At 36.3% G+C, this 26,171-nt stretch overlaps 1 protein-coding gene across 6 annotated transcripts in view; it reads right to left on the bottom strand.

The window, feature by feature from the left end:
• The window catches only part of kst (spectrin beta chain, non-erythrocytic 5 kst), a 58,335-nt gene that overhangs the window by 4,909 nt on the left and 27,255 nt on the right, over positions 1–26,171 (bottom strand). For all 6 annotated transcript variants that reach the window (XM_065345953.1, XM_065345955.1, XM_065345956.1 and 3 more), the window contains exons 3-46: positions 24,255–24,422; positions 14,721–14,837; positions 14,487–14,595; positions 14,174–14,338; positions 13,466–13,578; positions 13,201–13,388; positions 12,894–13,119; positions 12,668–12,799; positions 12,142–12,572; positions 11,881–12,058; positions 11,035–11,235; positions 10,750–10,962; positions 10,470–10,673; positions 10,149–10,374; positions 9,988–10,082; positions 9,765–9,914; positions 9,494–9,684; positions 8,702–9,419; positions 8,494–8,633; positions 8,153–8,423; positions 7,815–8,078; positions 7,022–7,152; positions 6,667–6,952; positions 6,385–6,603; positions 6,122–6,315; positions 5,941–6,043; positions 5,467–5,844; positions 5,220–5,393; positions 4,951–5,151; positions 4,683–4,860; positions 4,344–4,609; positions 4,113–4,275; positions 3,849–4,036; positions 3,573–3,766; positions 3,274–3,502; positions 2,918–3,202; positions 2,600–2,845; positions 1,963–2,511; positions 1,638–1,894; positions 1,281–1,467; positions 997–1,197; positions 687–917; positions 402–596; positions 13–192 (exon numbers count right to left, since the gene is read on the bottom strand). In XM_065345953.1, coding sequence (XP_065202025.1) covers positions 13–192; positions 402–596; positions 687–917; positions 997–1,197; positions 1,281–1,467; positions 1,638–1,894; positions 1,963–2,511; positions 2,600–2,845; positions 2,918–3,202; positions 3,274–3,502; positions 3,573–3,766; positions 3,849–4,036; positions 4,113–4,275; positions 4,344–4,609; positions 4,683–4,860; positions 4,951–5,151; positions 5,220–5,393; positions 5,467–5,844; positions 5,941–6,043; positions 6,122–6,315; positions 6,385–6,603; positions 6,667–6,952; positions 7,022–7,152; positions 7,815–8,078; positions 8,153–8,423; positions 8,494–8,633; positions 8,702–9,419; positions 9,494–9,684; positions 9,765–9,914; positions 9,988–10,082; positions 10,149–10,374; positions 10,470–10,673; positions 10,750–10,962; positions 11,035–11,235; positions 11,881–12,058; positions 12,142–12,572; positions 12,668–12,799; positions 12,894–13,119; positions 13,201–13,388; positions 13,466–13,578; positions 14,174–14,338; positions 14,487–14,595; positions 14,721–14,837; positions 24,255–24,422 — 9,735 coding nt within the window. The remainder of the gene's footprint in view (positions 1–12; positions 193–401; positions 597–686; positions 918–996; positions 1,198–1,280; positions 1,468–1,637; positions 1,895–1,962; positions 2,512–2,599; positions 2,846–2,917; positions 3,203–3,273; positions 3,503–3,572; positions 3,767–3,848; positions 4,037–4,112; positions 4,276–4,343; positions 4,610–4,682; positions 4,861–4,950; positions 5,152–5,219; positions 5,394–5,466; positions 5,845–5,940; positions 6,044–6,121; positions 6,316–6,384; positions 6,604–6,666; positions 6,953–7,021; positions 7,153–7,814; positions 8,079–8,152; positions 8,424–8,493; positions 8,634–8,701; positions 9,420–9,493; positions 9,685–9,764; positions 9,915–9,987; positions 10,083–10,148; positions 10,375–10,469; positions 10,674–10,749; positions 10,963–11,034; positions 11,236–11,880; positions 12,059–12,141; positions 12,573–12,667; positions 12,800–12,893; positions 13,120–13,200; positions 13,389–13,465; positions 13,579–14,173; positions 14,339–14,486; positions 14,596–14,720; positions 14,838–24,254; positions 24,423–26,171) is intronic.

Raw genomic sequence — 26,171 nt, 5'->3', positions numbered from 1 at the left:
AAAGCTACTTACTTCCTGACGAGCATGTGAGAGTTCTTTCAAATCATCCCACAATTGTTGGATTTCTTCCAGTTTCATTGTGATTTTTTCTTTTTCACGGTTACCTTCTGTTACCAGGACTTTGCCCGTTTCCAGACAACTGAGTACTCGACCTTCGCTTCCGCTGAGGCCAGCCAAGAAATTATCAAATGCCTAAAACAAATTGGATCATTTAGGTTCTAAATTTTACATGGAGGGAAAGTAATTATTTATAGGTCAATATTTTATTTATTTGAAAGTCCTAAAGAAATAGAGTAGAAAAATCTTATTTTTTTTCAACTAAATCGAATTTCAAGTCCATTTGAAAAAGGATAAGGGTTTACTCAAACGAAAAAATATATTGCAATGAGAAATATGCATACTTGTATCAGAAGTTCGACATGTTCGACATCTCGTCCATAATCTTCAGAAGCAGCCACTGCAGTTTGATCATTAATCCATTCAGCAACTTCTTCAGCTTCTCTCAAAAATCTGTACAACTTCCTGCTCTCTAGTAATCTGGCTTCTCGTAATTTACACAGCCCTTGTAACTCGTTCAATTCTTTTTCAATCTCAGACTAAAAAAAACAAAACAAAACATGAAATTGATACAGTTTCCCAGTCATTTAATAGGAACATATCCAAGATTTAATCACAAAACTTCTTACCTGCATTTTAGTTATATTTTTACTGTCAAAATGAGACCTATCAATTAACGATTGACTCAAACTAGACAAACGCCCGACTGTATGCTGAAAAGCACTCAATTCCCTTTCAACGGCTTCCAATTTTTTAATCAAAGATTGCACAGAATCTTCATCTTTTCCATAATCCAACGACGTGACGATTGGTCTTTTTTCCTTTAACCATACTCTGGCTTCGTTTGCTTCGTCAAAGAACTATGTGTTCAACATAGGATTAGAAAAAGACAATCAACGAATATTTTTACCAATAATAGGTAATATAATTAAAAAATACCATTTGTGATTCCAAAGCATCGAGTAATTTGAGTTTTCTTGTATTGGTTAATTCTTTAATATGGGCAAATTTTTCCATTACATCACTCAACAATGCGTCAATTCTTTGAGAAGCGAAATGACCACTTCGAATCATTTGCTGAGCTCGACTAGATAATGCGTTTATGACCGGTTCATGTGAAAGTAATTCTGCCTCCAAAGCCTGAATAACAAATCAATATCGTAATAAAACCATGAAATAAAAACTACAACGCAAGACTGAGCATAAATTAAGATTGAGGTTACTTGTTGCTTTTTCTGCAATTTTTGAACTGTATTCAAACTGGTTCCGTAATCTGAAGATGCAGCAAATGGCTCCTTTTCAAACAGCCATTGTAATTCATCCTCGATGTCACGAGAGAATTGATATAAGAGAAGAGCGTCCTCTAAATTATCCCTGCGGATTTGCATTGGTTCTTGGAGAGAATGATACCTGAATAGAGATTCGGAAATTTTAAATAAGCAAAAACGAACAAAGAAAAAAGCTTTCAGCCATTTTAATAAATTGTACAATCTTGGAAACATATTATACTTTATTGCATCTCAAATCAATTTTTGAATCCACGTCGGAAAAAATTATTTAAAAAATTCAAAGTTTCGTACCTCTGAATGACAGAATTCGCTCGTTCTTGGATTTCATCTTTCATAAAATGGTTGGAGGTTTGGAACGTTGTAGCTGTATCTTTCAGTTGCTGGCAAGCTTCGCCATGACTATGCACGTCATTTTCCAATAACGAATGCCTTTTCAATAAATTAGCAACGCTGGCTAAATCTTTGCCATGATCTTCAGACTGCAGTTGAGCTTCGACTTCTTCAATCCACGCTTCAAGATCCTCCAATGTCCGACTAAATACCATCGCCTGAAAAAAAAATTAAAAAATAAACCTCCGATCGCCTGAACTATCCATTTAAACGCAACAATACCTACTTGATAAGCATCATTGAGCCTTTCTCTTTTCAAAGCACTGGCTTCTTGCAATTTTCTCCATTCGGTTTCCAATTTATCCAACCTAGCGCGAATTTCCGGTCCGGCAAAATGACCAGCGCTGATTAAACTTTCACCTTCGGCGGTAACTGCATTTAATCTGTTACGATTGGCGATCAGTTCAGACTCGAAAGCCGCGTGCTTTTGAATTTTACTTTGTAAATTGGTAGGATCGCGATAGCTCTCATCGCAAGCGATTTGTTGTTTTTGTAAGAGCCAGCCCTCGACTTCGTACATGTTTCGAAGGAAAAGCTGCAATTGTTTGGAATCGTTGAGGCGTTTACGACGAGCAGCGCTGCTTTCCTTGAGTTTATCTCGTCGGCTGCAGACACTCTGTAGTTTATTCTGAATACCGGAGCTGTTGTAGTGGTGATCGGCTAATATTTCCATGGCAAATTTTTCCAAGTCGTCGATTCTGCTTAGTTGAGCGGTGACGGTTTTTTCGAAAGTTTCGTGTTTTCTGAGCAGAATTTCGACGCCGGATAAAGATTCCTGTAATGATCGTGGAATTTGATTTTAATGTGAAATCTTTGCAGGAAATGGTAATTGACATAAATAGGTGCTAATTAGGAATACTTACACCAAGATCGTCATTATTTAAGAAAGCCTCTTTACTAGCGAGCCAACTTTCCGCTTGTTCGGCCTGCTCTTTGAATAGCTGCCATTGCAAAGCCTGGTTTAGTTTTGTTTTACGTTCTTCCCAAGCTGAATTTAAGGTTCGTCGCAGTTCTTCTAAATGATTGAGTTCGTCTTTTCGGACCGGAGTCAACTTGAGACCAGCTTCTTTCAAGATTTTGAAGGATTCTTGGCGACCGTCAATTTCAGCCTAATAAGATCAAACAGTAAGTAACAATTCCATTTTCCAACGAATTATACAAATATTCTAATTTCAACTCACTTTACGTTCATGATGCAACTCCAAAGCAGCCTTAGCTTCGGGAATATTGGTAGGTAGTTCGGAAGAATCCATTTTCTTAATGGTATCAGCGACCCAAATTTCCAATTCTTTCAAATCGGCGATAAATTTATGATTAGTATGAGCCATATTTAAAGCATCTTTTCGACTACGTGATAATGTCAGCAGATTTCTCCAAGCGTCTTGTAATTCTGATAATTTAGCTCTGATAGGAGACGACATATCTGGATACTTCTGGACTAATTTTCGACACTCCAAATCATGTTCCTACAATTATTGAGGGAATAAGATCAAGGAATTTTGGAAATTTGCAAATTGACGAAATGAATTTTTCGTACCTTTAATTTTCCTTCAATTGCAGTCATATCTCTTTCGAGAGCTTCTTGTTTCCTCTGCAAAGATTCAACTGCAGCCAAATCTCGTCCAGTATCTTCGGAAGACATGACATTAGCTTTTTCGCCAACTCGTTGAGCTGTATCGTCGATATCACGATTAAACGCGTGTATTTCCAGTGCTCCGGCCAAGTGTTCCTTATATTCGCTCAAAGCTCCTTGTAAAGCTCGCCATCTGCAAAATATAATGGTTTATTAATAATTCGAGATTTAGTTAGATGACAAGTTGAACAACAATTTTATACTTTGTATTGAAATTTTCTCTACGTTGATGGATACTGCGAGAGTCACTTCTTCCTTGCCTAATTAATTTATCAGCTAATGCGTTTATTGCTTTGATTCTCGAGTCATCGACACGATCTACGTCGTCTAATTTTTTCTGAAGAGCCAGACAGTGCTCGTAATCACGGCCCATATCTCCAGCTTGGACCATTACCTCCTGAAAACAAAACAAGAAACCATGAGAATGGGAAAAAAGTTATAGACATGAATGACATTTTAAAGAGAAAATATGAGCCTACCTTATCTCTCATCCAAGATTCAATTTTATCGACTTGATTATTGAATTCTAATATATCTTGAGCCTCTTCTAATCCACGTCCTCTATTATTAGATTCTTGCAATAGGTTTCTCCATAAGGTTAATAGATGATCCAGTTGGGATTTTATTTCTCGAGAAGCTTTGTGCTTTTTAGCCAATAATACTTCACCTAAAAAAAAGTTGAATAAAAATCTCACATTTCTATCTTCACGAAATAGGAAACCAAAGATGAACAAATATCCTACCGTTTTGTTGAATACTTTTGATTTTTCCTTCATGAGCGACTAATTCAGCTTGGAAGGCTTGGTGTTTTTGTAATTTTTTAATTTTATCTTCTAAACTGGTAACTTCGGTTTTACCAACTTCTTTTTCTAATTTTTTGCTTTTTTCGTCTATCCATGACACAGCCTGAAAAAAGTTGGTATTTTTTAATGAATCGAAAAACAGCTTTTTAGATGACTGAAATTGATAGTTACCTCAGCAACATCTCTAGTGAATTGAGCGTGCAATAGAGAATCTTCCAGTCTTATTTTCCTAAGATGGCACAATTCTTTGACATGTTCCCGACGAGCGATCACTTCCGACATTCGCTTCGCAATGAGAGGACTTTCGAAGTGATTTTGCGCCAGTAACTTATCTCCGTGTTCTTGTAACTGAACCACTTTTTCTTCCTGAGTTGCCATTAGTTTTTCGAAATCGTTATGCTTTTTCACCAACACTGATACTTCATCGACCGAAGTACCTGGAGGACAGAAATTATCATTAAAAAATTGTTGAATTTTCACGAAGAAAAATTGATTTAAAATGTTAACTACCAAATTCACTGGACGATAAGGCAGCTTCTTGTGCTCCGCAAAGGGTATCGATTTGTTTGGCATCTCGAAGGAAAAAGTGTAAATCGATTAATTGATCTAAATGGACTTTCTTATGCTGCCAGGCGGTATGCAAAGATTGCCTTTCTTCCAATAGATGATTGAATTTTTCTTGTATTTCCTTCAAGTATAAAAATAATTTCCAATAAATAATATCGAATGAAATGGATATTATGAATATGCGTTTTTGTTATGGGAAATTAATACTCACAGGAGCAGCATAATGTCCACCTTGAATCAAAGCTTCTCCCAGCTCGATTACTGATTTGAAACTATTCTCACGTGCTTCGATTTCAGCCTTGGTTGCTTCGTGTTCAGCTTTGAGTATTTGAGCACTGGCAGCGTCACGAACTTTCTCTTCAGTCATCATGGCAGCTCTCAGACCACTAGCCCAGTTGGTCAAATCTCGTACCTGAAAAAATCTTGAACATATAATATCTGCGATGAAATCCCATTTCATACAATTAAACAATCGCATACTTGAGCTAAAAATCTATGTAAATCACAACTAGCTTGTAATGCTTCTCTTCTATGAGCTGATCGTTCTTGTAAAGCTGTCCAACTGCTCACCACGATATTCTGTTGATTGGCGATATGACTGGCATTGTTGCCAGGATATAATGATTGAAGTCGTACCGCATCTTCGACCAATATCTAAAATATTCCTCACGTTAGGTACGGTTCCCGGTGACATTTTCTAGAGAACTGTTTTAAAGACTCTTATTACCTGAAGCTGAGCTTCCAAAGCGACCAAATCGTTCTCGAACCCTTCGTGTTTACGGATTAGAGTCAAAACGGAATTCAGATCTCGACCCAAGTCGTCTGAGATAGCGGCATCTTTATCGTGAGTTCTAGATAGGGCATCGGCGACATCTCGATGGAATCTGTGGATTTCTCCGGCGGCGTTCAACCTCTGTTCGCGACTTTCGAGCATATGCAATAACTGTTTCCACGACTCTCTCAGTTGTTCCTGTCTTTTTTCTATAATTGCAGTATGCGGCGATTCACTGGCGATTAATTTCTTGGCCAGTTCTTCGCACTGGTTAAATCTATCTGCACCGGCTTCGACACGATGTTTCAAATCGTCAAATTTATTTTGTAACAGCTGAAAAATAATGTTCGTGAATTAAGTACTTTTAGTACCAGCATTCAGTCGAATGAATAATTCATGTATTTCAATTTAAATGGTACAAAGAAATACCTGAAGATGTTCGTAATCCTGTCCATAATCTTCGGAAGCGGCAACTTGCATATTTTCTTTAATCCATTGCTCTAGTTCATCACTTTCGCTCATGTATTCGTGCCTAAAAATTTTTCAAAATTTCAATTTTGAATAAAAAATTATTTTTGGTTGGCGGGGAGGAAAATGAAACGATTTTTACCTGCAAATACTATCCATCAAATTTTGTTGCCGGGTGCCCGCCAATTTCTGTAAATTTTTCAATTGTTGAGTAATCGCTTGTTGTTTACTAGCGATCGCTTTCCAATCTGGATGCTTCGAGTTTATCATGGCGCCCGCTACATGGCCCATTTCGTTGATAATTCCAGAATATGTATCCAGTTCAAGTTCCAAAGCCTGAAAAATTACTCTCAAGTAACTTTATTTTGCACATTCGAGGATTTTACACCCATGAATATTTATTACCTTGTGCTTGGTTAGTAGCTTGGAAGCGGCATCGCGATCACGACCATAATCGGTCGACTTCAAAATATCGTTTTTCTCCGTAAGCCAACTTTCGACTTCATTAGCTTCGAAGAAAAACTGTTGAGCTTTCAGAGATAAATCCAATTTACGACTACGTTCTGCTGCTTTCATTTTCAAGTCTTGCCAAGCATCTTGTAACCCAGTACACAGCGATGTGACCTTTAAAAAAAATCGATCAGTACCAAATTGATGGGTTAAAATAAGAGTTCTCAATCTACTTACTTGTTTGGTTTCCGGATGTTTTTGATGAATTAAAGCTTCTCCAGAAGCGAGTGTTTTATCAATCATTTGTTGATGACCACGAATCTCTGCTTCCAATTTTTTATGCTTCTTATGCAATGACTGTGCTTGGTACAAATTGTTACCGAGAACCTCGGAAGAAGCTAATGGTAAATGTTCCCTAATCCAACCGAGCTCCGTTTCTAATTCGAAACCGAATTTATGGAAACGTAAAGCTTCTTGAAGAGCTTCTTGACGTAATTTCAACGGTTCTTTCAGAGTGGTGAATCTGCATAAAAAATTTTCACAATAACAAATTTGAAATTATGCAATTGAATGTTTTTAAAAACGTTCATACTTGTCTTGGCATTCTTCACTGGCTTTCAAGATGTTATTAGCGTCAAAATGACCTTCTTGAGCCATTTCTTGACCGACTGTGACCAGATCGTCGACTTTTTGCTGCCATTGTTTTATTTCAGCTTCGGTGACCTGGAAATTTTTGGAAATTTTTAAAATACTGATTACATTTTAGAATACCTGACAAGGAAATCACTGGAAGTGGCAGGCTCTGATTAAATAAAAAGTGGATACTTAGAAAGAGCATGTTTCAAAATTCCATGGAGCCAAAATTTCGGGTGCTCGAATTGATTTCTCGAGATTTGGTGTATTGAAAAAAAATTCAAAAATTACTTTTTGATGAAAAATATAGGTACCATACTTCTTTGACAAGAATTAAAACCTCTCACAATATTTTAGATTTCATTACGAATTTTCAAAATTTTACCAGAAATGTAGAAATTGATATGATCTTTATTAGGCATCATTTTTTTTTTTTTTTTTTTGAAAAATTCATGGAGAAACTCTAAATTTTGTTTAAAGGCTTCAGATTAACCGAAAATGATAAAATCAGTTCGGTGTGTTTAAGAGCTTTTGCAGGATTAGTTGAAAAATAAATTCGCCAAGAATAACGATTTGTGAATTTTCAAAAAATTATCAAAATCGCAAAATCGAGTTGGACCGTTAAAATTTTTGTCATGGAGTGTTTGGAACATACCCTCTCTAAAAATTGAACTTTGGCTGAAATCTACGCCGAACATCTCAAGAAGCTTGTTTTGTAAGTTTCATGATGTAAAAAAATGTTTATCTCTTACTTGATGTTTCTTGAGTAGCTGTTTACAATGTCTTAGGTCGGTTCCGACTTGAGTCGATTGTAAATTTTTCTCAAATTCGTCCAATTTCAATTTAGCATCTTCCAGAGTGCGATTATAAGTATGCTGAGCAGAAGCTTGTCTCAATCTGCGACCTTTTTCCGTGCACAAGTCCACCAATTTGCTCCAAGTTTTGTTCAAATCGTTCAATATTTCTTTTACTTCGGCTTTTCTGTAATTTCCTTCCGATACCAAGGTTTGACCAGCCTGAAATAAATAGAACGTTTTTAAATAACTCATCTCCGATAAATGCAGAAAAATGTCGGTCTGAATATTCATACTTTATTAATTGATCGAAGTTGCCCTTCATTAGCTCGAAGTTCTCTTTCAAAAGCCTCGTGTTTTTGAAGTTTTCTTTCGATGTTGCTTAAATCTCTGTACGATTCGTCTCCGGCAGTTTTCAGTTTGTCAGCGAGCCAGCAATTCAAGTCGTCTACGTCAGCTCTGAAGCATTGGAAATTACGAGAAGCAATCAAGGCTACTCGTCTTTTCGCTGCTGATTCTTTGACTGCTTTTCGTCGATTTAAAACGTTCAGTCTTCTTTCATCGATACTGCAGAAATACAAAACAAATTAATATCATAATATAAATATTTATCAACATTTTAACATCTTCCACTTACCCTTTACTATCGTAATGTCCGGCGGAAATCAATTTATCAGCCATCTCGCTGAATAATTTCAATCTCTCGTCTTGAGCGTACAGAGTGTTCTCAAAATCTTCGTGTCTCTTAAGTAATGTTTCGACATCATCGATAGATCCCTAAAAATACATTCGAGTTAATGCTGCGATCTTATTTTTCTCATTCGTGCTTAGAACTTTCTACTTACACCTAAATCAGTGAACTCTAAGAACGCCTCGTGACTCGAGGTAGTCGCATCAATATGGTCAGCTTCCTTATTAAGTATTTGTAAATCCAAGCATTGCTTCAACCAATCTCCTTTTTCATTCCATCCTCTCATCACGGCCTGTTGTTCAGCATTTAACCAAGCGATCCTTTCTTTGACATCTTTCAAGGCAGGATTTCTTTGTATTAACTGAGCTCCCAATTTTTCCACTTCGGTGAATTCATCTTGATGAGCGTTAATATCGTCGTACAATTCTTGATGTTTTTTCAGCAACGATTCCGCCGTCACTACGTCTCTGGCGGTTTCGTCAGCGTTCAGAGCGTCTTTCACGATCGATACCCAATTCAATAAGTTTTTCGAACTGTTCATAAATATCTGATGGCCCACAGCGTTTTCTAAACGGGACCGACGTTCGACCGCTTTGGTTTTCACCTTATCCCACAAGTCCTGTATTTCCTTCAGTCTGGCGTTCACGTTGCCTTTTTCATTCGGGTACGAGGATTTGACGGAATTGGCTAGCAAATTAACTCGATTGACTTTTTCCTCGACGGGAGCTAGTTCTCGTTCTAGGTTTTGATGTCGACGCTGTAGAGCTTGCACGGTTTTCAGGTCTGCTCCTAATTCGGCGATGTCGAGCTGGTTCATTTTTTCGATCATCCAGTCTTTAGCTTCGTCGCAAGTTCGGTGGAAGAATTCGACGCTGAAAACAAATCAAAAAATTGGTAAATAGAATTTTTTTCAATTTTTTAGACCCATTTGCAGCACAAAGCTTACCTCGAGGCGCCTTCTAAATTACGTTCTTTTTGAGCCTTCATCCAGTTCAGATGATCCCACATTTGATGAATTTGTTTCTGTCTAGCTTTCACTTTTTCTAACTGACTGTGACCTCTTTTTGAAAAATCATCAACGGCTGCGTCCAGCGCTTCGATACGTTTGTTACTAGCCGATAAATCTGTAAGAAATTTCTACGGAAAATATCCCAAAAACGATGATTAGTTTTTCTGAAATGCCTAATTGTAAGAATATGGGCCAAAATTATTCGTACTTCGTATTTTCGTTTGGCTGTTTCAACCGAATCATTTTTATCCTCTGATCGTAATAATTTTTCTTTATCTTTAATCCATTTTTCGAAATCTTCGCATTCGCGATAAAATCCGAATAAACGAATCGAGTCTTCTAGTAGAGTATGTCTTTTCTAAAAGCAAAAGAAAAATTGATTTCACGAACTGCAGCAAACAGAATAAAACTGCAGCAGGACAGAAACTTACTTGGGCTAAATCCAACAACTGAGTATAAGTAGCATTGATTTTTTTAATTCTCTTGTCAACGTTCAAGCTGTCATCGACAACGGGCTTTTTTTTATCTATAAAAAATTGTGTTTATTACCAGGTGCAAATTTATCGAACGAAATAATAATAAATTCGCATACTGTTCGATTTCCTAGTGATAGTTTTCTTAACGGGCACAACTTGTTTGACAAGTTTAGTTTTAAGTACACGTTTCGTGGTAGTAATATGCTCAGGTTTGCGGACAGCTACTTGCATAACTTTGGGTTCAATTTCGCGCACGTAATTGGCGGGAACAAATCCATCTTGACCATTGGCCTTTCGTACGCTCCACCAGTCTTGATTAGTTTTGTTCAAGAGAAACATCACCTGCACGAATGGCATTAGTATAATACGTGTCTATGAAAGGTAGGTAGGTAATAGGTATCGTCGTTGGATGACAGATTATCACGAGATACACTTACTTCTCCTTTAACCATGAGCATTCCTTGGCCGCTAAATGGATATAAACTTTTGACTTGTGGTACTTGTCTTTCTTCCATTACAGTCCTATATTCGATCCGTTCGACCGGTTCTTCTTCCCAGACTTGTTGCGGTACTAGTTGCGTTTCGTTCACCCATTCTTCGACAGGTTCCAAGTTTTCAGGTACTGCTGATTCACCGGTTAGCTGCGGAAAGAAAATACGTTGAAAATGAAATTCGCACTAGCAAATTTGGTTCTTTAGCGCGAATACAAGTATATACTTGAAGACTAGATATGCCGAGAGTCATCAGTCGTTCGGCTTGAGAGTTCAATGATTGAACATCTCCTTGGTAAGCTTTGAGTTCGCCGAAAAGATCACGGTGTCTTTGCAGAAGAGATTGAGCGGTGGGTTCGTCTTCGCCGTAATCTTTCGAGTTGACTAACGTTAAACGTTCATTGAGCCAAGATTCAGCTTCATTGGCATCCGCATAAAACTGTAAATTTTTTCAAAAATTATTTCACATCCACAAATACACGGAATTTGTCATGTTTAGAAGACTAAGTACCTGATAAGCTTCCATTGCTTCTTCGAGCTGTTTACGTCTGTTGTCAGCTAGCTCGCGGAGTACTTTCCAGTGTTGTTGTAAACTTTTAATCCGAGATTGAATATCGTCGGATGAAGGGTGTTTTGCAGTTATCAATTGTTCGCCTCCAGAGCGTAATAATTCAGATTTGGCTTCTCGAGCTTTCATTTCATCGATTAAAGTCTAAATAAATGGAAATTGAATTATTAAACAGCGTAACAAGAAAGTCCTGGCCAGCAAAACCCTGTGAAACTATCCTGTTTGAAAATGCCCAAAACCAGAATTTCAAGTTTCGACTTTTTTGAATAAAACTAATTTTAAAAATTGTTTTCCGGCTCATTTTAATCGTTTCGAATGATATTTGATCGTTTAACAGTGTGTCCAATAAAATGCATGCAGGACTTTTAAAATTCTGCTTTTCAGATCCCCACCCCTTCCCGGCTCCCTCTAGAAAAAATCTCAAGGTGTCCATCAGCTTTCGGAAAATGAAATTCGTGAGATATCCTACTAAACCACCTTCACCTCCTCCAAAAAACACCGATTTTCAAATATTCCATATTTTTTAAAATTTGTGTCAATTTTCTTTCTTTTTTTTGAAAACAATATTTTCTGAATTTCGTACTCAAGTTTTGAGGTCAGATGATCAAAACAATTTCCTCACGGGATTGCTAAAAATATTTTTCACTTCAAATCCATGGAAAAGATACGAGAAAATGAAAAAAATGATCCACCTTAAGATAAAATTCTACAATCAAGTACCTACCAAATTTTTTTTGGAGGTAAAATTAATGGTCAACCAAAAAACCAAAAAATTGAAATTTGGATTACCTTATGCTTCTGCTGAAGGCTTAATACTGCTCGTAAATCTTTGGCAAAAATTCCAGCTTTACAGATGAATTGTTTTTCAACCAACCAAGCTTCTTCATCTTCGTGATCTTGAATAAATTGAGAGAAATTTCTCGCATCTTCTAAACGTACTCGACGATCCTTACTACTATCTAATAATCTGTGGAAAATTTCCAAAAAATAAAAAATATTAATAATACGCTAATAACCTGAAAAGTAAATTGATTTGAAAATTTCAGTTACCTATTATAAGCGTTATGCAATTGTTCGACTTTATTCTGCAACAAGGGTGCTTCTTTGTGGCCAGCAGAAATGTACTGCTGAGCTTGTCTGGCCAATTTACGTACGTTTTCACCCAACGCCGTGGTTTGCATTTCCATCAAGCTATGCTTTTGCAATAAATCTTCAACGGCTAACAAATGAGGCCCGACATCCTCGGATTTGAAAGCACCTTCAAGCTCGGTAATGGTAGAAAGAACGGTATCAATTTCACGTAACATCGACATCAACGTACACAGCATGTTCAAATTGGCTCTATGTTTCTCCAGCAACTTCAAAAGATCTTGCCATTTTTGGGTAACTTCGGATACTCGTTTTTTCACCCTTTCAGCGCCGTGATATCGTTCGCGGACTAGTTCTTCGCTCATGTTATTCAAATCGTTGAATCTTTCTTCCTGTTACAAAATACGAGAACGTGGAATAAATATAGAAACGTATACATAGTTGGACTATCAGGTGAAAATTAACGAATAAAAATGAGAAAACTTACTCTGGCCATAATATCGACGCTAATAGCTTCGTGTTTTTTAACCGTAGCATCTACTTGGGACAGATTACTACCATATATAGGATCTGTCAATATATGTATCATTTCTTTAAGGTAACCTTCTCGTAAAACGCTCTATAAAATAAAACCATAAAATTCTTGTAACCGCGTGTTCGAAGAAAGGAAACCCGCAAATACTCGCACATCTCAGAGCACGTTTGACACCTACCTTCTTTTCGAATTTATAATTCAATTGTTCTAAGCGCTCCTGCCTGAGTAGCTCTTGCCTTAAGGCAACTTCTCTGGTATGTTCGGCTCTTTCCAACTCTTCCCAACTTCGTTCGAGATCATGAATGAGTTGTCCGTCTTGAGGCGTAAATGCTGGCTGGTTTAACGATTTTAGCTGAGTATTTATGTGAAAGTATAAAGCTTCGATTTCGCTTCGTTCTTTATATCTGTAAATCGAGGGAGAAAAAAGTCAAATGAGCTATTTTTTTCTCGAGGTAAATTCTATTTTATTCGGCGGAATAGCTTACTTCGGTGGTTTTTCGACAGTTCGATATTGTTTAAAACGTAGCAATTCCTTCTGAATACCTTCCAATGAGTTGGGGAAATTTCTGTCTTCGAGTTCTTTGATTTTACGTTTGATCCAATTGAGTAAATCCGAAGTGAGTTTTTCGTAAATTATTTTTTTCTTATCAGCATCCATCATTTGACCGACAATCTTAGAAAATAAAATAATGTTTAAAACGTCAATTCTAGTCAATGATCTACCATTTTTGTGTAGGTATCAATATTTACATTGGCTATTCTTCTTCCGCTTTTCTGTTCATTTTTCATCCTAGCAAACGTATGGTAATAAGAAGCCACGTAGGTCATAATCGATTTCTCATCTGGTCTGTTCGTATCCACATCTGCATAAACACGTGAAAAATATTGAATATTATTTTCCCGTTGAAAAAGAAAAGAAGATACGTTTGCGGTGGTAATATTGATGCATGTGCTCGACAACACTCTCTCAGATACTATCAAAACTGGCACCATCTCAATACCACCGGTGCAATGACCAACGAAATACGGAGGCGAAACATCAATCGGTAGTCGGCACCTTCAACAAACTAGGACAACGTTTACCTTGACCCTTACGAAAAATAAATAGGAAATGATTCGTTAAGCCGAACGTAAAGGTGTTCTTCGAGCACACCTCCCTATTTTTGCAAATTGGAGAAAGTACAATATGCGGTAAACGGTAAAAATTACAATAAATCACGAGTCTTCGTGCTCTAGGTAATTTATTCCAAATGAAATTTCGTTTATTGTTTCCCGTTCGAAACCTTTCGGAGTGGTGTTATCGAGTATCGGAAATAATACCAATCAATTTCACGCCAACGAAGAAAGAAAACCCTATCATACATCATCTCGAACACATGTCAATTGTCAAGTCTATTTTTGGCTACGATAGGTAGGTACCTACGATGTCATTTGAACAATTACAGTTTTGATCTTTACCTTCGGCATCGAGCAGTCTGGGTATTCCTAATTCGTTGTGGGCAACGTCAAATGCATTATTTAAATTATCAATGTGTTTAGTCGGATTTAGTAGATTGAAGTTAATAAGTTCCGGTCTATGGGCATGAATGAGAGCATTAAAACCAAGTCCACTTCTCCACGAACCTACCAAGGCAAAAAAAAGATATATAAACATTTTTTTTAAAAATTACTCGTACATGACAAATATTTATAAAATATCCCAGTCATTGAGACACCGGCATTTTGGCTCCCAATACATGAAAATATTTATTTAACGGGTCAACGAACTTACCCGTGAAGTCTTGTATGCTAACGCCAGAATAACCGGCGGTTTTACGTTGGCACCACAACAATAGAGCATCTTTTGCCGATTTTTTTTCGCTACTCTCATTTTCTTCGTCCTAAAACATACGAAGAGTTATCATTGATATGGCAGGAAATTCTACACCGTGTTCACGATGCTGTCTTCTTTCTACACCAAGGTAGGTAACCAGGCACCTATTATTATATTTTGTATTATACTCACAACGTCGATTTCGATTTCTTGAATTTGAAATCTTAAAATTATAGTCCAAATTAAACCCAAAATCAGACGTGGATTACCATCGACTATGTCTTCGGCACCGATACTTTCTAAGCGCACCTGAAACACAAAAAAAGAAACAAACACACGGTGTAATTTTCTTATCTTTACCATCAATCTTTCTCTTCTATCTCCGAACCTTGTCGTACAAATTAGCAACATTTTAAAATTAATCTTCGTAGAGTAATTATTTTCGCCATCCGAATCGTTACGCAGCTCAAGGTTTGAAGATGAAATTAATTCGTTTTAATATGTAACGAGCTCGAAAACTATGCCCTCTAATCATATTTATAAATTCGGCGAGGTAATTAAAATCAACCCATAAGGTTTAAATAAGTACGCGTTGACCACTTTCACAACGTTTGGCGTAAATTAATCCTTCAGCTGTGGAAATCATCAACTAGCGGACTTTTTTTTTTACCAACATTCATATTACTTATAGGCAACAGGGTAATCTTCAAGAGCCATTTTTCAAGAAGCTTTCAAACTCCAAGGCTCATACCTTTGGACGGGCTGAACTTGATGCAATCCTGTATACGAGATTTTAAGGACGAGAAGATGAGTTATTCAAAATTGGTAATTTAAATTTAAAAAGTATCATTTGTAAAAAAAATCTCAGAGAAGGCTTTTTTGACCATCTACAAGCACACTGATTTTCAAAATGGAATTTAACAGTCCCGAGAGGCACATAAGCTATCAATTTTGGTTAGAAAATTCAAGTACGTTGCCTCGACGAGTAGATTACGTCGATTTGGCAAAGTTTCATTATCATTACACGATTTGACCATTTCTTCATTGATCACCCAATTGATCAACGTGCCAACAATCGTGCGAATTTTCAATTTTTGTCACAAGCATTCATTATATTACACCAGGTATCCAATTATCCACATCTTACCTACCTATTTTAGATTTCGCCAAGCACTCAATTTCTGTCTATTGTTTCCAATTACGCGAATATTGCGATTTATTTGAAAACGAAGACTTTACAGGATTTTACTTTCAGACGCAAATTACCCATCGCCCATCGCTTCGTCAAAATGACATAATATGCAACGTTGTGTAATACGATGCACCTCGATTGTACAGGTAAGCACGTTGAAATATACCTACTTGCTTGAATACTAAGGTTAAATTAACACCTCGTTTCTCGTTTTTTTTCTCACTAGTCAGGTAAATTTCATCGTGCGATTCGGGACTCTTTGTTTTTACCTACATAGTATTTTCTCAGATGTCTGTTTGCAGAACCTAATCATGCTGAAATGACGTCAAACAATGAAGATATACTCGTAAACTGAATTTCGAAAAGACGCATCACGACGACGGTAATTATCTAGGTTTGTTTGAATAACCAGAAACAAATTAAAATCGCTCGTAGAAAATCGCAATTCAAGGTTGCTTCAGCGAGACCAACATACAATTGGATAGGGATTCTGGGTGAGATGTTTCTTTTTTTTTTAGGACTTGGAATAAATAAGTATAATTTCTATGTTCAAATTTTCTCTGTAAGAAACATAAAGTAACAGAGAGAGAGATTCCGTTACACAATCGTATTGAAATAACGTAGGAAGATCGATTCTAAATTATTAAGTAATTATATACAAAGCACAGAAATTATTCCAAAATGATTATTGAGAAGTAAAGTATACTCGTAAAGTAAGTACCTAATAAATGTTCGATAGAGAAAAATTGGCAACAGTTCTATTTCCAACAATTACGTTTTGATTTTGAAAAAGAATGAGATGAAGGTGCTTCAGTTGGGCGACAGTGACAATACAAGATGTCGTAAAATCTGCTTTATAGAAGAACAAATTCATCTCAGTTCAAAGATTCAGAAAACTAATTTTTTCTCAGATTATACCACTGCCACTCGTCAGCTATATGTATAACTGCTTTATCGAGAAAAATAATGAGAGGACTATCTAATTGAAGAAAGAATAGGTATGAAGCTACTTGGGCATTCGGGGCTCTCACACCGCCTGTCTATATTTAAATTTAAAACTAGTTTCAAATGAATTCTATAATTCTAATAGGTACAGATAACGGAAAATTTTTTGTAAGTAAGTATTACATGTTCGAATTTTTGATTCTGATCCAAAAATACCTTTCTTGAAAATTATTAAATGATCAAGGTTATTTTTGAACGAAAGAAAACAAGGATGAAGTTACTTACATACTTATTTCTTTAAATTCAAATGAATTCATAATGAAATTTTTATTTTAAGAGGAAATTGAACAAAAAGTTCTGAGTTACCTAGTTGAGCATTTTGAAGTCAAATTGACCAATTTATCATCGATAAATTAACCTTCGAAATGTCTGTTCGAAGGAATTTCATGCGGGAGGAAGTTTAAGGTAAGCTGAACAATTCCACCAATATATTGACGATATACTCGTACATCGCATCTCACGTCAGAGTGAAACGACCCAACAGCAAAACATAATGCTTATTAGTAAATGCGCGCATTCCTGCATGTACAATGCACAAGCGAAGAATACACGCAAAGTACCATTCAAGAGCGCAATACCAATCGTAAGCATATCTCTGGTGCGTGAACATTTCAAATCCAAGACGATGAAAAAAAAAAGAGGAAAAAAACACGAAATACTTCGTCAATATAATCTCGAATGTGCAGGATTCCTATAGGTAGGTAGCTTATATTGCGTGGTATTATCGTACCTTTATACCTATATCGATCAAGACCGAGCATCTGTTACAAGGATAGGTAAGTTCGTTATAAAAGTATTTTCGAATTAACGAGGAAATTCACACCCACAATGAAGCAGAAGAGATAAAAAGGTAGCCGACTTAATGTATAAGGTACTTCCAACTTCCAAGTTACTATGCTACACGCCGGTAATCCAATATATTCAAATTAATGTATCGATTTGACAACCATAATTTTTTTTAGGGTAACTTAAGTTATATTGGGCAAGAATTCAGGATGTGTTTTAAAGGGTGTGTCTACTACGTTGTACGCATTGAAATAGAAATAAAAATAAGAAAAAACATTTCTTATTAAGTCTATATGTAAGATCTAAATACGAAAAAAAAAAAAAAAAGGCAACATCCTTTTTATAATACAACTTGCGCCTGTAACCGTTAACTCTTTCCACCTCGTCGCTCCCATTCCTTCAATTGATGAGGTTTTTATTTACATATCTACGAATTCGAGAATATGAGGCGATCGTTAATACCTAGTCTGAAGCTAGGTATTGAGATAGAATAATTTTTATCGTATTCTTCTATCTAAATTATATTTATTGTATGAACATATAAAACTGAGAACTTGATGAAGATCATATGAAATCTAGGTAAACTTTTCAACATACTAAAATCAATTCTGAAGATTCCCTCTTGCGTTTTGAATATACGCACCGCACAAGTAGGTAATAGGAATTGCCTACCAAAATTTATCAAGGGAAATGACATGACATTTCAACAAAATATCGTCAAGTCGTATATGGTATGTGATGAGGTTTGAGCTAATTATAACATTTTAGTTGAAATGTCAAAAAGAGCAATTCTCTGACATTTCAAATAACCATAAATATCATTGTTGGGTGAAATTAACAAATTACTATACCGAAAATGAACAAAAAAACGTAAAATTTTCAATTGAAATATATTTTTTACATTCACTTCTGAAATTGAGAAAAAAATGAGTTGGAAACATATTTTATTTTTTTGATCAAATTGTTTCTTTTTTATTGGACTGATGATAAAAATTGAGCTTAAGGTGGATGTTTTTGCCTTTCTTTTTTTGCACATACAATCTAAATGCAAGTTCTTACAACTACGTATTAGGATACCATTGTTGATTTTTTTCTATCTCGTGATTCAATTTTTAGTCAAACTGGAGCTTTCTACATTATGTTTTAATTTATTAATTAGATTTTCATAATATTCAACTCGAAAATCCACCGTTTCAGAAATTTCTAGTTGAGCATCTCGAAACAATTTTTAGTCCCTTCTCAAGTTTAGAAAAATAAAAAACCAGATTATTGAAAATGGTAAAATTACGTAGATTTCTGAAGTGAATATTTCGTAAGAAAGCAACATTTTCCCATCAATTATATTAATTCACGAATTTGATTTATAATTTCAATACTGCTTATTTTTTCCCGGAAAAATAGATTCATTCAATTTTTTTCGAAGGCTTTGCCTATGTACCAAAATCAAGAGAGTGGGGGCAGGGTAAACATGCACCTGATATTCAATCTATCTGACACGTCCAGGAACAAGTGCCCAAATTCACATAATTCAAATGTCTTGGTCATACACTCTGGCATAAGTTTTTGAGATGAACAAGAAAAGTTCTCTTACAAAATGATCTATCTCAATTACTGACTAAAAATTTTTTTTTTTTAAATAAGTGCTTCTGAATTTTCAAGTTGAACTTTTTGTCAATTTAAAACGTAAACGATTGAGTAACTTCTCAAAACGAGTAAAAAATATCAATGAATGCCTACCTTAGAAAATTGAAGCAACTAATGGGCAGTAATTTAAAGAAAATTTTGAGGGAACCCTCGAAAATTCACGCGACCATAGGGTTGTCAATTTTGGAGGCAGGCTATTTTGTACGGGAAACTTCTTTTTTGACCTGACAAGTTGCACAAGAAACTAAGGTCAAAAATTGAATCTTCAAAATTTTATACACCCTTGTCATTTTGATTCAAGTTAGGAAAGCCAATATTAGGTGCATGTTGCTCCTATAAAGTTGACCACACAAAATCTGAGTCTCGTTCTAATTAGCTACCTGTTATCATTTCTGACCATTTCCTAGTTAGTGAAAAATAGAAATTTCTGTAGTTAAACTGATTTTACTGGGTGGTCATTTTCCATCACTTTTTCATACATTAAAAAAAGCCTTCCGAAGTTCGAATTTCGATTACCCATGTTTAAATAATGCGCAGGTTATTGACTTCAGGATGAGCTATGTTTTGAAAGTTGAATCGGTGAAAAATTGGACTCGATATATGAAACACTTTCAGACTTTCACATGATTTTTGGCACCTTAAATGACACCAGATAAAAGCTACTGAATATAAAAACGAAAAAACTGAATCGAAATTCGCAATTATACGAAGGAAGCTATTACAAGTAGTAGAAGTAGATGCACAAACGATTATATCTCGAATAAACCATCACTACCTGTACCTAGAGGTACTACGTTGTTGTATTGCAAATGAAAATGAAATCGAGGACGCTCCGACGAGTGTTTTGATTAATAACATTGTTGCTAAACGAGATGAAAAAAGTGCAGTCTGGAAAACGAAACGATTAATGAACGGATGACTAACGTCTCCCTAACCCATATAAACAGGTGGAGAAGATAAACGAAGGTAATAATATTTCTTGTGAGAATTATGCATTTGAAGAAGAGTATAACAAGTAACGTCATTGAGTATGAAGAGAACAAGATAACGAGCGACCACGAGTTGTGTACAAACAAATGATAATTACTTGTCGTAATACGTACGTAGTACGTAAGTCAGTAAGCTGTACGTAATAAGAAGCATTTTTCGCAAGTCCAACAGCAGATATCAGTCTTGAGATGTACGTAGCTTTATGCTTTATGTGCTGTGCGATGAGTAGTGGAGTACTTCCTTTTGTAAAATGCTGTTGCATTTTAATACGATAGAAGGTCGTCGTTGTCGGTAGAATAGGTACGTTAGGATTTTAGTATACGTACTATACGTATTTGCGCTTATTTTCGATTTCATAGTCAAAGAGAGTTGTTTGCCTTGCATTGTTGCACGTTCGCGTTTTAATAAAACACAGACAAACGTTAGTAGTACTTCTTTTGAAAGAATTTTAACTATTCAACTAGGCGATATACTAGGTACAAGTACCTAGAGGTATTGGTACCGATACAGGTACAGGTATTGGTACTCGTATTTTATACCTATGCTACGACTATATCCTTGGAGTACGAATAGTACCATAAGACCAACGTAGACGTACATACGTATACTTACTCGTATTTCGTAATGCTCGGATAATACCAGTGAATTTTCATCGGCTATGGAGTATGGAAACTTTTCCTCTTTCTCTTTCTCGGTGTACGAGTAGGTACTGTGGCGATGGCTGGCGATGTTGATGACCGTATAGTACCTAGTGGTGCACGTACGCGTATCAAATACGTGAGCTACACCGGTATATTGGGTACTTGCTGGAGTTGATGATGAAGAAGATGAAGCAGGCAGAAGGAGCATCGCAGAGATTGCGGTGGTTAAACTGTGCTAAATTATTTCCGTAATATGGTCTTCGACCGGTTAACGAAGTAGGCACATTTTGCTGGCTGGCGAGTGGCTAACCGGCGGGATATACGAGTATGTGGCCGCTGATGAGCGCGTAATAATACGGTCCGATGATCAAGGTTGCACACACCACGCCTTGTTTTTATTCGCGCAGACGATCGGCGGCCACGGTGCGGCCGTGCGGCGGATCGGGATGGCCGCTGATGGTTGTTGGATCTGCGCGGCCGCGGCGCGGCGCTTTTAGTAACAGCTAACAGCCAAGCGGTCAGATCCCATTACGGCCTCTCCTTTTTGACCTTGCCTAGATGGAGCACAACTATCTTTACAATATGTCATTGTATTGTCAACCTGATCCGGAGTATAGTACGACGAACCACACGGCCCCGCGGGCCACGAGCCGAGCCGAGCCGGCGTGCAAAGGACCAAGAAAAAGTGTTTTACATTCCGCTAGCTATTATGACCGACTCTAATAATACGAGTGCGTCGACGACGTCGAGCACCTCCAGTCACTGATTGTGAGCCTAGCAGCCAGCAGCCCTGAGGACATGTTACTTCACACAGATTTGCATGCTGCTCAACCGGTTACCATCCGTTGCTCTTGCTCTTATGCCTCTTTTAATCGATTCGATATTCCCAAGTGATATCGATTATGCTCTGGTCCAACCGAGGCATTCTTCGATGGCTCGCTCGTTGCAGACGCGTTCTTAATGAATAATAATTGTCGGCTTTTAATCGAAAACCTATACGTCGTGTTCTATGAACAATTGTACGCGTATAGAGTACCACCATCAGCCAAACTGCCAAAGAGTTTCATCCGTAGGTACAGGTCGTTACACCGTTTCAACGACATACTCATACGCGGACTGTATTTACCTTTTCTTTTTCGAGATATCGTACACGTGCATTTTGCCATTCGATGAAATGTTATTTTTATTTTCTCATTATCGTATAGATACGAGTACTTCTCATGTCAGTGATCTCGTTCCTACAGAAGATACCAGCAGTACAGCGAAGCGATGACACTGGTCGAGAACTTCGCACCTTCCACAAAGGCGTACCGAACTGGGAGGGGGGCTCACACCCCTTACCATGCACCGAAAATGCAGGAAAAAAGTTGAGAATTTTTGGGATTAATTGGATGAGTTACAAAACGTGGGGAACTTGGGAAAAATTTGTGTAAGTCGGAAAAATAAAGGAATTGCCAAAAACCGTAGGTTTCTACTTCTTCAATTATAGATTTTCAAAAGCTATCACCCCCACTTCGCTTGAGCCAAATTCTTTTCCTTTTCAATTCTCTGACCAAAGTTGACGAGTAGAAAAATTGACTTCTCACATCAAAAATAATATTGTTTTACTTGAAACTTCCCAAAATAAGGTCTCTTCATTGCAGTCAAAACTGACAAAAGTTCCAATTCATAAAAAATTTCTAATTTTTGCTAAAATTGGTAGGTACTTTTTGAAAACATAAAAATTTTGTCCTGAAAAATTGAAGAATTGTGATTTTTTAAAAGTGTTTGCCTTCGCTTCGCTCAGCCTTACTCCTATTTTTGAAAACGTTATAATTTCTTGAAAACTAAAAATGTTGAAGCCATGAAAATCAACTTTTTGCATTAAGAATGATGCCGTTTTGCGTTTTGAATTATTCATTTTTCACAGCTTTCGCTCTCGCTTTGCTCGGGCAACATCATTTTTTCCTCCTTTCTTTGCCCAAAGTATTGGAGGGCAGAAAAATAATTGACTTCTTGCATCAAAAATAACGTTTGTTTTACTTTTGAAGAATCATTAATTTTCAAAAGCTTTTGCCCTCACTTGGTTCGAGAAAACATTCATTCTGCAGTGTATAATTTTTCAAACATTTTCAAGAATAGTAAAATTAACTTGAAAAATTTCGGAAACATAACCAAATCAATGGAAAAATTCGAATTTTTTGTATCAAATACTCATTTTTCAAAATTTAAAATCATTCAACATTTTTGTTTTCAACTCTCCTTTCAAAATTTGTTCGAACCACATCTGGTCACCATCAATTGGATGGAAAAATCTGAGGGGGAGGGAGGGGGAAATCTCAGGTAAAAATTTATTTCAGTCTCATCTCTCCCTCTCTACAAAATCTAATATCAGAATTTTTTAAATCTGAATTTTGTTCCTCCCCTTCTTCCACGAGGGTTGTTCTCGATTTGAGAAACAAAATGGTTGATAAAATTTGGTACGAAACATTTTCGAAGAGTGAGCATGTTTGAATCACTGTTTTTTCAATTTTAAAATCAATTCCGGAAGCCGAAAAAGCTGCAAAATTTAAAAACATTTGTGCTGGTAACTTTTGCAGAAAAAAATGAAAAAATTTACGCAGGTCGATTCAATTTTCTTACCCAGTTGTAGCCTTTGTGTAATGCCTCAGGATTTAGTTTTCATTTTCCTACTCAGAGGAGTGGGAGGGGTAGATACATTATTTATTCAAAAATGATCATCAACCCTGAACTTCTGAGGTCTAGTCTATCACAAAGAAACGATTTTTCCCGACTTTTCCCCGTTTTAGATTATCAACTATACACAAAATAATAGGAAGAGTGGGTTGGGAGTTTCAAACATCATCAACAGCGAATTTCTTTACTCAATTTACAAACGTCTGCCGGATGTTTATGAAGCTAGAGTCGGAGGAGAGGGGTTACGATGGCTCTTTTATTTTGACGGTTTGTATTCTATCACTGCCAGTCGTAAAATCGTTTCATTTTATAAAATTTTCTGGGGTAAAAAATCTGAGAGGAATTTTTAAATTCAGTACTTCGGTAAAAAAAAATCATCGTCTACGAGTCTATCTTATATTCTTTTCATTCCATTGCTTGAGTACCTAATTCTCAGAAATCAACACACAATTCTCGTCAATCTTTCATTAGATACACGTGATAAAGAAGAAGAGCTATAGCCATAACCTCGAGTCAATGAAAAAATCCGATGTTAAAATAAGATACTTAAGAATCCAAAAATATACAGATCTAATAACATGTTGACATCAAAATGAGAAAATATCGCGACATTAATGGAAAGATCTGTCGTCTTTTCTCAACACACACATTAGGTAAGCATATTTTTTTCCGTTAAAAATTCGATTTTCATCATCCAATAAGCTGTCAATTCGGAAGGCGAAAAAAATAACAGAATTTGACTTAAAATATACACAGAACGTACATCGTGATGGTAAATTTATTGTTACAAACCTTGGTACGTAAAAAAGCTAAGCTCTTGTTGACGTTTTCCACCTTGTGCACTCTCATTTTGCCATTGTTTGGTTTGCCTAGTTTTTCTCCGGAGATGATTTCCAACAATTTGAGTAACTTTTTTCCATCGGCCAAGTCCATGAACAAGTCGTCCACTTCCATCCGGACCTGCACATATCAAATACACATCGTATATAATATTACATCAAGTAGGAAGCTGGAAGCTGGATTTTTATGTTGAATTATATGCGAAGTTTTCCATTAAAATCCAACAACGTAATTGTACGGTTCATTGGTTGATTAATCACAACCAATGAGTCGTGAAACGCGCGTTTTCAAACGATGTCTAACTTAATCGTCGATGAGAAAGAATTTTTTAACATATACAGTATACACTACAATGTTTAAAGAAGAAGAAAAAAAAGACCAAGACACCCTGAACATATGCATACGTAGCCAAGAAAACTCATCATTTATTATAACCGAGTGACGCTTAATTAAAAACAACTGTCGGTGGTTTTTTTTTCTTTTCTTTCTCCTTCATCAAAGCACACGTGCTATTTCTAATAAAAACAATGGCTGGTTTAAAGGTGCTGAAATATCAACATTTAATACGCCGTTTAATCACGCCACGTCGTTTAGAAATTAATTACGTTGGTTTAAATAACGTCCGGAGTTTTGTTTCGGAAGCACGAACTCTCATTAAGAATAAAATTCATACGTCGAGATATTATTCGCGAAGTTTTCATTAATTTTACGTAGAGTGTTTTGACTGTTCGCAAATAAGTGCATGAACAAAATGCTGTATTGATGCAGTCGATGATACAGACTCAGAACTGAAGGTCAAAATCTCAACGCGGGTGATACGTTCTTAAAATATGGGTTGGAAATTCTTAAATGTAATCATGCCACTTTGTGGTTCATTCAATAATTTTCTATAACGCTCCTCAACTGATTTTACAATTTCTAGATTTCTCTAGTTCATTTTTAGATCTAAAAGTCAGTTTTGACCCTAACAAAGGGAGCACTGGATACGTGGAAAAGGTGGCATCGAAAAAATGAGGTCATTTTTGTGTTCAGCACTCATCAATTTTATTTCCAACTTTCAACTCTTAGAAATTTGTCAAACTAACTGAAATCGACAATCATTATACCAGACTGAAATAACGAAATCTTGTTTCCCTTCTGAAATGTTTCGGACAGACTTGCTGAATGGTTGGAATTTGTGAAAAATATTTGAGCGAAACAGAAAGACATGAGGTTCGAAAACCAAATTTTCATGGCCAAATTGAGACCATCAAGAAGGTCTCAATAGTGACCAAATAGTATGCTCAAATGAACAAAATGAAAATTTCAGGAATTAAGAACCACTACTTCAAAATTTCAAAAAAATAATGCAAATCCTTCAAATTTTTTTTTTTTTTTTGATTCTTTGAAAAATTATGTTTGGATTAAAAAGGAATAAAACCCACCCTCCAAACCAATGAAAATAGCTTAAAAACTGAAACCAAACTAAATTCCGAGTGACTGAAAAAAAAATTGAAAAAATGTCATTAATGACCTACATTTCTTTTTGCAAAGATGCTGCTCGGATGTTTGAAATTTTCAGCAATTTATTTAAGCTCATTTGGCCATCATTGACATTTATGTAGAATCCTACAACAATAATCTTTTACAATTAGTTTAGGACACACTGAACATCTTCAAACATGAAAACCGTCCATCTGACAACTTCCTATCACATTTCGATACTTATCCGAGCTACCGGTTCTTTCGTGAACCACTCCACACTTCATCACAGCCCTTTTAATTCTTCGATAAAATATTCAGTCATAAAACAAACTCATCAGCCATTGCTCCTCTCACCCTGCAAGAGGGCACCGTTTTAATCAACGAATATAAAATTCGAAAAAGACA

The sequence above is a fragment of the Planococcus citri genome, chromosome 1 (assembly GCF_950023065.1).
Source record: "Planococcus citri chromosome 1, ihPlaCitr1.1, whole genome shotgun sequence".
NCBI lineage: Eukaryota > Metazoa > Arthropoda > Insecta > Hemiptera > Pseudococcidae > Planococcus > Planococcus citri.
Note: the sequence above shows the minus strand (reverse complement) of the source record. Positions and strands in the feature narration are given on the sequence as shown.